This window comes from Nothobranchius furzeri, chromosome 15, assembly GCF_043380555.1.
Source record: "Nothobranchius furzeri strain GRZ-AD chromosome 15, NfurGRZ-RIMD1, whole genome shotgun sequence".
Taxonomy (NCBI): domain Eukaryota; kingdom Metazoa; phylum Chordata; class Actinopteri; order Cyprinodontiformes; family Nothobranchiidae; genus Nothobranchius; species Nothobranchius furzeri.
Genome location: NC_091755.1, coordinates 26,472,990 through 26,485,784, shown reverse-complemented (window position 1 = coordinate 26,485,784; position 12,795 = coordinate 26,472,990). Strand labels below are relative to the sequence as shown.

The window sequence follows — 12,795 nt, the reverse complement described above, 5'->3', positions numbered from 1 at the left end:
GAAGCAGCACCAATCCGTTTATCGATTTTGCACTCCATCTCTCCCTCACTCATGACCAAGACCCCAAACTCCTTCAATTGAGGCAGGACCTCATCCCTGACCCGGAGAAGACATGCTATCCTTTCCCGACTCAAGACCATGGTCTCAGATTTAAAGGAGCTGATTCTCATCCCAGCTGCTTCACACTCAGCTGCAAAATGTTGCTTTTTGAGATCTTTTAGCCAACTCCAGGTTGTCAGACACATAATACTGCAGGAACTTTTTAGTAGATCTGTTAGTGATCTCAAACTTTTTAAAATAATGTGTTACATAGGTCATGATTGAGGTGGTGGGCGTGGTGTTTGTAAAGTCATAGTTTATTCGATTACAGCATGCCAACTCTTAAAATAACTTAAAAACTCAGTTCAACAATGAAACTTTACCAGGCCCTGTCACCACGATCAAAGACGTGTTTTAAACTCGATTTAAAAGCGTTTGTGGCCTGATCCTTAGTAGTTCTGTGGAGAAATGTTCTTGTTGACGCACATTCCTGGGAGTGCAGTGCGCACATGGGTCCACATGGGAAAAGGAAAATGAGAGGTTCGGTAAGCTGCAACAGGAAAACCGCTGAGAACACATTCCAGCCTGAGCCGAGCCAGAGCGGAACAATGAGGGGTGGGACGAGCAGCCTTTACTATTTAAAAAATCTCTAATCTCGCCTTTTAATCAGAAACACAGACGAGAACCGCCTTGGTCGCTGACGCTGCTGGTGAAGCGGAAGGTGGCTGGTTCGAATCCGGCGACGAGACGTGCGTGTTTTTGGTTTATCAGCGCAGATTTGGAGCCAGATGAGTTCAGTTTCAGCTCTGGACTCAGCCAGCCGCCAGGGCGTCATTCTCATATAGATCCAAACACATTTATGAAAGAAGTCACCTGTTGAGCGATCTGCGGGTTTTCAAACCAAAAGAAGAGCTGCGGACTTTTTTTTCTCTCCAAAAGGCGCAATGAGGCGTCAGAGGATGTGAGATCTCACCGGATAAAACATCTGCGGTTCAGCACAAACCTTCTGTCAGCTCTTCCTCAATGAAACCAGCTTTACTTTGAACTTTTTCTTTTGCCTGTTGAGGAAAACTTCAGGTTATCTGACATGGGAGACGTGCAGCGTTTGCGTCAGACCAGTTAAAGGCAACAGGTAAAGGCGGTGCATCTCTATATCCATATTGACCTGTAATAAAGTAGCAGTGAATTACTTTTGACAGCGCTCCAGATGTTTCCAGATGTGAACAGCAGATGTAAAGCCTCCTTAATCTTTGTTTAGTTACTTTATAATAATAATTCAGTGATGTTTTGACCTTCCCGTGTGACTGCACCAGTTAATTATAATGAAATGTTGGGATGTTCCTCAGTAACAAGGCATTCTCTTTTAAAATTATCAATATTAGACAAATTTTCCAGCAATAAATTGAAGTTTTGTGAGTTGAATAATCAACAAACAAGTTTAAAGTACTCTTAAATATATGAAACAACCTGAATTAATGTTTAAATGTTTCCAACTTGCCCATATACATGTGTAATAATTGTTATCTTTATGACGATGTATGAATATTAATAATGACATTCCTCATTTGTTGCTGTATGGAGGAAACTTGACTGTAAACCCAATTCAGGATGGTTTCCAAAGGCCACACACTGAGCAGCTTTACACACACGGAGGTGAAATTAGATTTGGTTGCATGAAACAGTGTTTCAAAATCACTTAGCATTCCTTAAAGCAACGCTGTTTGTTATACTAATGGTGCAGATCATTATCTAACAATTACATTGGTGTAAAGTGAATTTATGTTCTACTTTGTGTGCAAAATGGACATTATAGATTTGTTTTACAACCACTAATCTAAACATGTGTTTGCTACTTTACCCACTCATTTTAAACACACACATTTAAACTTTTGACCTTTCATATCATCTTTGCAACTGGCCTCAGGTGCACATTATTCACACTAATACCCAAACTCCACGGTGGTCATCTTTTACGTATTTCCTTTTATTGTTTTCGTCCATCTTTGGCAGCAGCACACAGTTTGTTAGCACAGCGTGTCTCACGCAGTCTTAGGTATTTCCTCATTTCCTTTGAAGCTTTTGACACGTACAAGATGGAAGTGAGAGTATTGATACACTGACTGAACAGCTTTTCAATAAAGAAAACCGTCACAGTAGCAATTAAAAGTTTTAGGATTTTATTAAAAATTATTGCATTTCAGTTCTGGTGCTTATATATTAAAATAGAGACTTTTAGCGTAGCTGCAAACAGAAATTCATATTCAGAGGAAGTGTTTTTTTCTGGTGTGATAAGGCCCAGCGACGGCCATGCTGTGCTATTTCCCACAATCCACCACTGTAACCACGCAGTCATCCAGATGGAATGAGAGATCTGCTTCACTGAGGCAAAGCTGAGCTGATGAGAGGAAGAGATGAGAGCAAATCTTTCTCTGTGGGTTGTGCGTGTGTAGCTTTGGACTGAATGGAAAACAAACAGATGAGTTTAAGGAGGAAGACTTGGTCCAGCATGGTGGGTTCATTTCTCTTATATGTCAGGACTCTCTGGATGATGATGATGATGATGATGATGATAGCCTTGTAAATCAGCGCTCTATGATGAATAAATTATGTTTACGCTAATCTGGATTTACCACCATGGATGTGCCGTCGACATTCATGAACAATCTTGTTGGTAAAACAAGGTTGTTGTGGGTTTTTGGGGGTGAGTTTTTTTTTAAACCTACTATTTCAATGATCACATGTTTGTATTACTTTCTTTTCACTGAATGAACTGACAAACTTCCTTGGCTTTCAAAGAAATCTAACTAGAGGCATCAAAACTGAAGGAGGAAATCTAAATGCATGCGCTGGCTCTTCGAGTTTCACTAACAGATCTGTAGAGTTCTGCTGCTGTGACCAAGTAGCTCATTCAGTTGTTCTATGATGTTGTTTTTGCAAATGTCTATAAAAATTGCAGAGCTTTTGATTTTTAGATGGTGACTAATGTTTAAAACAAAGAAAAAGTTAAACAAATATATTTAAAAAAGGAAAGTTTTTAAGATAAAGGGGGGGAAAGCTGTTTTTACTAATTAATTTAAAAGCGATTTTGGTCAAAAAGCACTTTGTAGGGTTTTAAACCATCACATGATCTATTATAGTGCATTGTGTTCATTAATAAATAGATTATCATATAAAATGTCTTTTAAACCAGATCCAAACTAATCCATATTTCTGTGCAATACTCTTAAGTTTCTTTGTACTACATTATTACTACATGAAAAAAATACAGACAAGTTGAAGCTGAAACAAAACTGTTGCCCCCTAGAGGCTGGCTGCAGTATACGGTTAAGTCCCGCCCCCTCCTTCTAAACAAATTGACATTTTCCTGATTAAAAGCTAAATTACACCTCAGATGATTTTTGTTCCAGGTGGTGATTCACATTTTTATCTTGCTTCTACATCTTTAAATGTTTATTTTGTATGTTCAGCTGTAAATAGTAAATATGCACCTAGTCGGGTTTTGCGGGTCGATACAGAACCCAGATTTTTGTATAACTCTGGTCAGCCAATTTTTGTCTATTCCAGTTTAACTAAAAAAAATCTACAAGACTCCAGATAACTTACTGATAAAAAGAACAAAGCTCTTTGAAGGTCGCTCTCTTTTCCAAGTTGTGTTAGTTTTTTTTTTTTTTTGTCATTATAAAAAAAAGCCGATTGGTTTTCAAATAACATGAAATACATAACTCATATAGGAAGATCTGATGTCGTTGGTGTGAGTTAGCAGTGGCACTGGGATAAGTTTCAGATTGCTTTGCTATGACAATGATGCAATCAAACCTAGCAAATGCGTTGAGGAATAACGAAACACACTTGTCTGTAAGTAAATATCACATTCGTTTACTAAAGGTTACAGGAAGGAGTGTGTTTGATGTGCGTGACTCTCAGCGCTGCAGCTTTGAACAATAAAGCAGCAGATCTGGGTCTGGTTGGCCAGCCGGGTGGGGCCACTCAATGGCAGGAAGTGCAGCCATCAATATTTACTCTGTAAGCAGGGTATTCATGGAGTCGTTGGGCCTGGAGTCTGGGTCACACAGCGCCACACACAGTCCAAAAACACTCAAGCACACACACACACACACAGACATACTTGAGTCCCGGCTTCCCCCAAGACCCTTTTTTCCCACCCAACGCAATTAAAGCCCAGGCAGACAGGCTGGACCCTCTAACTGTTGTTTTTGATCTCACGGTTTCCTCAAAGGGTGGGTCTCTACCACTTTTTCAGTTGCCATCTGTAAACTGAATCCAAGCTGCAGATAGTTACTTTAAATAATGTACTTGTACAGACTTACTGTTCCCAACAGAAGTCAGTTAACACTTCTTTCATGATTTGCACTCGTTTCAGAAATGGGACGCTCTGCTCTGCTTACAGCTGTGCTAGCAGGAGTTTTTCTCTGGAGTTCTGCTTTTAATGCAGGTGAGTTAGTGGATTTTTTTTTCTTGAATATTTACCTTTTAGGACAACATTCCATTTTAACCTTATCAGAGTGTAATTTTAGCTCACATTGCACTTCATTCAGCCTTTCTGTGACATTATCCATTTGTCATGATTTTCACTTCTGAATCGCATTCGGATATCACACCTTTATAATTGTAATCCAAGGAAAAGGGGAAAGTCTTCTGTTATTTTATAATCCACAGGTTTGGATTTGTCCTCTGTCTTTTTCCACTCATGCAAACGGCTCATTTAAACTTTGCAGTTAGTAATTTCAAACCAAACTCGCTGCTCCTGGTGAACCACACAGCCTGTTTGTTGATGTTTTGTGGCAGACAGGAAATGGGGTTAGCATGTTTACTTACCATTACAATCTGTGCTTCCTTTCCAGGAGGTCAACTCTAGCCTTTCATTTGAGAAAAATGGACATTTTTATAGCAAATACCAAAGACCTAGCATTCATTTCATAAACTAAGGTCATTAGTTTTAAAGATGGTGGGGTTAAAGCTGTTTTGGCCCAGGAAAGGTTGGATAGAGATTAAATCTCTTGGCTGCAGATTCCCATCAGCCTCAAATTTCCATGCTGTTGTTCTTTTTTAAAACACAGAAACTGTTTCTTTACCTGTTTTTTCGCTACGTTTAGTTTGCGGCTGCAGACTTCCTCAGGCTGACGCTGATGGTGGCGCGTCACTTCCTTCTCTGTTTATCTGCAGGCAGCAGAGGACGTTGTCGCCCTCTGCTGCCCGCTCTCCCCTCTCCGACGATGCAGTCCAACGTGTAAACTCCATCGTCTCTGTTCATGGTCACACATCCACGTCTCCTTATCTTGATTGCTTCTTTAATCCTTCTTCTGTATTTTTGTTGTTCGGTGTTTATGATCCTTGTGTTGTCCCAGTCCATTATATGGTTCTCTTATGCAGTGAACTGTTACGGTTGAGTTCTTTATTGTACTTTCTGCTCGTGTGTTTTCAACTTGCCTCTTTCTCACACTCCTATGTTCGTGTATTGAGTTGGCGTCCAATTTCTCCTATGTTTTATTGACAAGAACCAAAACCAGTGATAACCCTACCATACATCAGAGGCATAACAGAAAAAAATAAGAGCAACAATGAAAAAACACAACATAAACACACCAACAAAACCATGCACAACAGTTAGAAACAGACTAGTACACCCAAAAGACAAAATATCAGCTGGACTTAAATGTGGAGTCATTTACAAAATCCCATGCAAACTTTTGACTCTGAAGAAATTCACTCATCCAGCCGGGAAGATTGACGCTGCTGCAGCATCGGACAGCTGGTGCTGCACGAGAGGTGTGTGGAGTTTACAAGCTCCAAACATTGGGTTTGATGTTTGATTAACTGTCTTTGGGAGATGATGGATGTAGAAAGGATGGTAAAAACACTAACGTGATAGACGTAGCGACAATGTAAAAAAAATAAAAAGCCGTAAAAAAAGGGGCATATGCCGATGAGTTATATATGGAACTCAAAGTGTGCCACATTATCATAAAAAAAAAAGTTAAATGTGTCACGAGCAGAACCCGGAAGACCCGTAATGACGCCAAATACAATAAAAAGTTAGATAAAGTCTTTATTAGATGTGGAGTTACCAGAGGAGGGCGAGGCTGGAGACAGAGTCAGAGAGGAGGCGAAAGTCAAAAACCAGATCGGACAAGCAGGTACAGGGAACAGGCTGGAGACGAGGTAGCAGACAGGCGAGGGTCGTGGTGGCAGGCAGAGTTCAAGGCAGGGGTCAGGAGTGAAAATGAGGTCCGGAGGCTGAGATCAGGCAGGGTAACAGGCTGGAAGATTTACTAGCAAGGAGCATTCAAAAATCTGGTGATGGTTGAAGAGCAGGCTGGGGTTTAAATAGTAGAGGAAACAGGTGTGGAGGATGAGTTGATGACAGGAACAGGTGGGATGAATGAAGTTGATTGTGGTTGCCAGGGAAACAGGGCTTGGCTGGAGCTAGATGAGGGGACCAGGTGTGCTGCTTAAAGACTGAAGGCTTGATGAGAAGGCAGAGGAGGGTGAAAGATTGGGAGTCATGACAAAATGTAAAATTTCAAAAGAGCTTTATATATTTATATATGAATTCAAACTTTCCAAATATAATGAAAATTTCTAAATAACGTAACAATACGAAGGAACATCTGTTGGTCAGGCTGAAAAGTTTGGGAACAACTGTTCTAAGTGATAAGTAAATATTGTATTTTTATTATATTTTATGTGCAGTTTTTAGGGCTTTTATGTTTTCTGTAAAGATGGTATGCTGAAAATCATTTAATGTTTTGCATAAAGCATGAGGTTTTGGTTAGTAATTGATTGGGAGAATAACAAATGACTGACTTGGATAGTGTTGATCAGGCAGAGCTTTGTTGCCAGCGTCCCACTGCATAATGGTTTCAAACACGCATATAAAAATGTTAGTTTTTACGTAAACCGTTGGATGAAATTACACAAACTGACTGAGCTCTAGTTAAGGCTCTTGCAATAGTTTGTGTGTGTGTGTGTGTGTGTGTGTGTGTGTGTGTGTGTGTGTGTGTGTGTGTGTGTGTGTGTGTGTGTGTGTGTGTTTGGGGGAGGGTACATTGGAACTTTGTCCCCCCCAGTTTGAAAATCCTATCTGCACCCCTGTATTCACCCATTCCCACCCTGGTGATGATGAGCTACGTGGTAGCTACAGCTGCAATGGTGCGTACTGACAGTGGTGAGGCTGTCGAACACTGGCACCACCCAAGGACACAACAGCAGCATCCTCTAGCAGGAGCCAGGATTGAGCCTACAACCTTCCAGTTCCTGGACATCCCGCTCTACCTGCTGAGCTACTGGCAGATTTCAAAACACAAACGGAGGCCATTTTTTAGACTGATGATAAACTAACAGCTTTTTTGCCTCTAATAGGTTCTGATTCTGAACATTTACCCAATCACAAGTGCCTGCCTGGTCAAAAAGAGACCATGCCGGTGTTTAAGACCATTTGGAAGTATCCTGGCTTGTTTATAACCCATTCTTTTTGTTCGTTGAGCTTCATAATTTCTCTGTTTGAGAAATGTCTACATGATGAGATGGAGACTTGAGAGCTCATAGTGTTTAATATCTAAACTTTTCATTAAAATCTATCTAGTGATTTTTCATTTGATGCTGAACTATTTTTTCTGTTAATCTAGTTTTGTTCTTACATTTTTGCCATTCCTGCAAAAACTGCTGTTTTGTTTGCTGCTGGTCCTCAGATAACCGTGACCACGACAAGGAAGAGAAGCTGCTGTGCACCTGTGAGAACAACAAAGGCACGTGTGTCAATGGAACCTGCAGAGGGGACTACTGCTTCTATTCCTGGACGCAGGGCAGAGAAGAGAGGGGATGTTTCTCCAAGGAGTACTACAACGAGCAGTGCAAAGCCTCCATAAGTTCTCTCTTAATCGTCCGCTGCTGCACAGAGAACGAGTGCAACGCCTTGTTTACGCCACCTCCAAGTATAAGTCAACACCCATCAAAATTACTGCTTTTCAGAAACTGAACATCACATGCATGACACTTGAGGAACCAGCATAGTGCACAGGTTGCAATTTCTATTGACTAGCTTCCCCTTGTGGTCACTTGGAGAAAAGTCAAGCTTTTTCCACAAGGCTTCTAATAGAATGGCTTTTGAAAGAATTCAAAGCCATAAATATCCACACCCAGATTTATAAAGTTGTTGATGAGTGTGGCTGATTTTGTGTTTATTTAGATGAAGAACCAACAACAACAACACCACCTCCAGAATCCCCTCATCCGATGCTGTGGATCAGTGTGCTGCTCTTACTCACGACTCTGAGTGTGTGTGGCTTTGTGCTGGTCCTGCGTTTTCGACGTGCACCCTGCAAACCGAAGGACCCCGAAGGCCACAGCGCCATGATTAAAGTCCCCAGTGGAGAGGACCCCACATATGGCGTAAGAGATATCTGATGTTCAGCATGAGACAGAATTATGAATAAAAGAGTTTTGGACCATTGTTTCTTCTTTCTTTTCCTTTTTTCCATAGGACATTTTTGATGAATTTTGCACATCAGGGAGTGGAACAGGACTTCCATATCTAGTCCAAAGGACCATGGCTCGACAAATCTGTCTTGCAGAGTGTGTTGGTCAGTGCATCTCCTCTGCATTTAGTGATATTCCGTTACAGGTGCATAACTGCGTTCCTCTGTTTCCAGGTAAAGGCAGGTATGGGGAGGTGTGGAGGGGAACGTGGATGGGAGAGAGTGTCGCAGTCAAGATCTTCTCCTCTAGGGATGAGCAGTCTTGGTTCAGAGAGACCGAGATCTACAATACCGTACAGCTGCGGCATGAAAACATCCTGGGTATGGCAGCCGAATCTTCTAATCAGGGTTAATTTTTTGTACAGATAAAGACTCTGTGTCACTTTGAAAGGCCTCACCAAACCTTTTGACATTGTCCTTTGCTTTTGGTTACAGGTTTTATAGCCTCTGACATGACATCCAAGAACTCCAGCACCCAGTTGTGGCTCATCACTCACTTTCACGAGCTGGGTTCCCTCTACGATTTCCTGCAGTACAGCTGCCTGGAGCCAGAGGGCTGCCTGAGGATGTGCCTGTCGATAGCCTGCGGCCTGGTCCACCTCCACACGGAGATCGTCAGCGCCCAGGAAAAGCCAGCCATCGCCCACCGAGACCTAAAAAGCAGAAACATCCTGGTGAAGCGGAACGGACAGTGCTGCATCGCTGATCTAGGTTAAGGATGCTCTCTGGTTCTTATGTATGAACAGTTCTGTCTGCTGTTTCAGGAGATTAGAGTAAAGCGAGAGTTCATTTTGTCATTTGTTCTCTGGTGTCAGGTTTGGCTGTGATCCACTCTCAGTCTCACGACTACCTGGATGTGGGCAACAACCCTCGCGTTGGGACAAAACGCTACATGGCCCCCGAAGTGCTAGACGAGACAATTCGTGTGGATGTTTTTGAGTCCTATAAGCAAACTGACATCTGGGCTCTTGGTCTGGTCTTCTGGGAAATAACCCGCAGAACGACTGTCAATGGTAATGAAGAATTGGTTTAGGAGCATGAAGGAGCCCATTCATGCACTTATCATTGCATCTTGTTGAAGTTAAAGTGTTACAAACTCATGTATCACACTTTAAAAGATGTTTTCTGTGGGAGAATACACAAGGTGTCTCTCATCAGCTCAGTGTTTTTCCAGTCTGACTCCACTGTCCTCCCTCATGATTAGCACAGCAATAATTATAAACAGTCTTATCTGGTGTCAGCACTCACGCCTACATAATCCAGATGCCCACTTGCACAAGTTGTGGATGTGAGGACACACACACACACACGCGCACGCACACACACACACACATATGTCTATGAGTGTGCAGATGGATCCACATGTGCTCTGTGTGTCCCCGCAGTGGGAACTGGTATCTTTGCTGATGTCTTGTTTAGTCAAATGTACTTTATTAAACTCCACCTGCAGCTTATCTTCAAATTCAAGTTATTTTTTTCTGCCTTTTTTGAAGATGTTTATGCTTTGGAAATAAATTATGAGATTCTAAAACCACAATTAATAAATAAATGAGGTATGGAATATGATGATAAATCTCGCTGTAATATTTGCTGCTGCAGACTTTAATGTAGTAGTTGTTCTGATACAAGATGTGCAACCATGGGACATATAAACATACACGTATGTACATACATTTATCAAGTTAAAAGTTTACATACAGACCCAGAAATTTCTCAGCATTCTCATACATATTTATATATATGTTTTAGACTGTTTTTAGACGGTGTACTGCTTGTCAGGACAGTTTTTAAGTCTTTTTTTTTTTTTTTTTACTTTTTACCTGTACGGTCCACTTTCTGCCATGATAATGCAAATTTACCACTTGTGTAATGTATTATCTTATCTTACCTTAGTATTTTATTCATTTTTATGATAGAAAAGAAATTATCTGTCAGATTGTTTTAATTGTTTCTTTGTTTTTGTTTTATTAGGGATTGTGGAAGAGTACCGCCCTCCTTTCTTTGACCTGGTGCCCTCAGATCCCAGCTTTGAGGAGATGAAGAAAGTGGTGTGTGTGGACCAGCAGAGACCCAGTCTGCACAACCGACTCCACTCCCACCCAGTAGGTCCACCACCACACACTTTTTCTGCTAATAGTTTGTTGGGAATCCATTTGTTGGTGCAAAACTACTATTTTTCATTGTTCAAACTTCATTTTTCTTTTTTTCTTTTTTTTTTTTTTTTTGTATTTTAAGACTTTTAATTCACTTTTAATGTTTTAGAGAAAGCTTTTCAATACAAACTAAAAGCTGCAGAATCTCAAGCTCCTAAACTGAATAGTTGTTTGTAAATTTACCAGTGATGTTTGTATGGGGTCACATGTCACTACTGTTGTTTTGTGGGTCAGAGTATAAAGTATAATAGCTACATTCTTTGTTAAAGGTGCAGTATGTAAGAATATAGTGAGAATTTTACGGTGAAACATTAGACTATTTTGGGATTATCTCAGTCTTTCTGGAAGGAAGGTTACACTGAAACATTTTATATCCATCTGGCTGCTGGATTGTCACTTTTTCTCCATTTAAAACAAAGGAAGGAGGGACGTACCTACTGTTTACCATCAGTGAGTGTGGGGTTGCCGTGTCTCCTGCAAGCTAACACTGCAGCGCCGACAATTGTAATTTGACGACGGCGTGCAAAAAGCTCCAGAGTTGTTTAAAGTGGTTGCAGTAACCACGTTTTACCACAGGATGTCATTTTACTTCATTTCTACATAATGCACCTTTAACACACGAGAAAACATCCAATAATGTGATAACCAGGTCATTTTGTCTTGCTTTTTTCTTTGTGTTCAGATCCTATCAACCATTGTCAAAATCATGAAGGAGTGCTGGTACCAGAACCCAACAGCCCGCCTCACAGCCTTGCGGGTGAAAAAGACTCTTTCCAAACTGGACGGTGAAAGTGACTTCAGTATAGATAAGCTTAAGCGGGACATTTAGACCAGAGCACCAGGACGAAACACAGAAAACACCCAACACCAGTTAAATACCATGACTATATTTGGACTTCCACTCATAAAGGAAGTTTTTCTCCAAATATAGGACTTTACTCATTGTTGCCCAACACCCCCATCATCGTCTGGCAGGATGGAAAATCTATCATTGCACCGTTATTCATACTCTTCTTTAAGTGCAGGTTTAATTTGCTGTGTGGATTTTCCACAATGACTAATACCACAAAGAGAAAGAAGATGTGGTTAATTTCATTTTACACAACAGGAAATGCATAAAGAAACATATGCCCACAGCAAAATCTATTATGTATACTGTTAGCACATTAACCAAAGTAAAATGAGCTGTAAGTACCTGTTGCACAAACAAAATTAAGTATTTAGTTGTACATATTCAAACAGCACTGAATTTGTATGTATTGTTATCAATTAATATAAATGTTACTGTAAATACATTTCAGAAGGGGTAATATTATCTAATATTCATCCAGGAGGCACGTTTAGCAGACTTTTTGTATCACATCATGCATGTTGAAATTATTTTTTATGCTGAGATCCTAAATGTACCATCAGTCACCAAAAAACAGCACATCATGTAATGGCATATTATGTATATCCTAAATAAAGGTTTGTATTTTTCAAATGTCTGTCCTGTATTTTATTTTATTTTATTTTATTTTATTTTATTTTATTTGTTCTAATAACCTTTTGTAGTTTTACAAATGGCCAGTAGGGGGCACTACATGGCACAAAATAATAACGCATCTTTACATTTATCTGCTGAAGGTTTTTAGAAACAAAAGTTTTCATTTATTTAAGGTGGTTCCTTAAAAGTATTTATAAATGTATTTTTTTACAGCTCACCCTACATTTTTATTTTATATTTTACACAATGCATATTATTATCTTAACCCAATAAAATACAAAATTGCTAAATATAAAAGTATGAAATTATTGAATCATATATATTTTACGTTTATCTGTTCACTTATAGATACATCCAAAAGATACAATGTTTTGCAACTGCTTTCTGAAGTGGAGCACAGCAGCAAAACATATGCAGTTGCAGAATGTTAAAATGTCAGAAAATACTAAATGTTTTGCAAGTATCAAAAATGGCATGCATTTCTGCAACATTTTTGTGGCAAAGATTATTACATCAGCTTTATCGTTAGTATGCCATCTGAATGCCAGAGCTTTCGTTCTGCGTCTGTCATGGTTTTTCTTCTAGCTGTGCATGTGTGTGTGGGTGAGTGCTTGTGTATGTT

General features: G+C 40.1%; 1 protein-coding gene across 1 annotated transcript; it reads left to right on the top strand.

Moving 5' to 3' along the window:
- The first annotated feature begins 940 nt into the window (after positions 1–940).
- On the top strand, positions 941–12,170 carry acvrl1 (activin A receptor like type 1). Its single transcript, XM_015967877.3, has 10 exons — positions 941–1,171; positions 4,421–4,492; positions 7,749–7,991; positions 8,246–8,448; positions 8,540–8,639; positions 8,709–8,855; positions 8,970–9,245; positions 9,350–9,547; positions 10,506–10,636; positions 11,370–12,170. The coding sequence occupies exons 2-10, from the start codon at positions 4,423–4,425 to the stop codon at positions 11,514–11,516; spliced, it is 1,515 nt and encodes a 504-aa protein (XP_015823363.1). The 5' UTR covers positions 941–1,171; positions 4,421–4,422; the 3' UTR covers positions 11,517–12,170.
- The last annotated feature ends 625 nt before the right edge of the window (positions 12,171–12,795 follow it).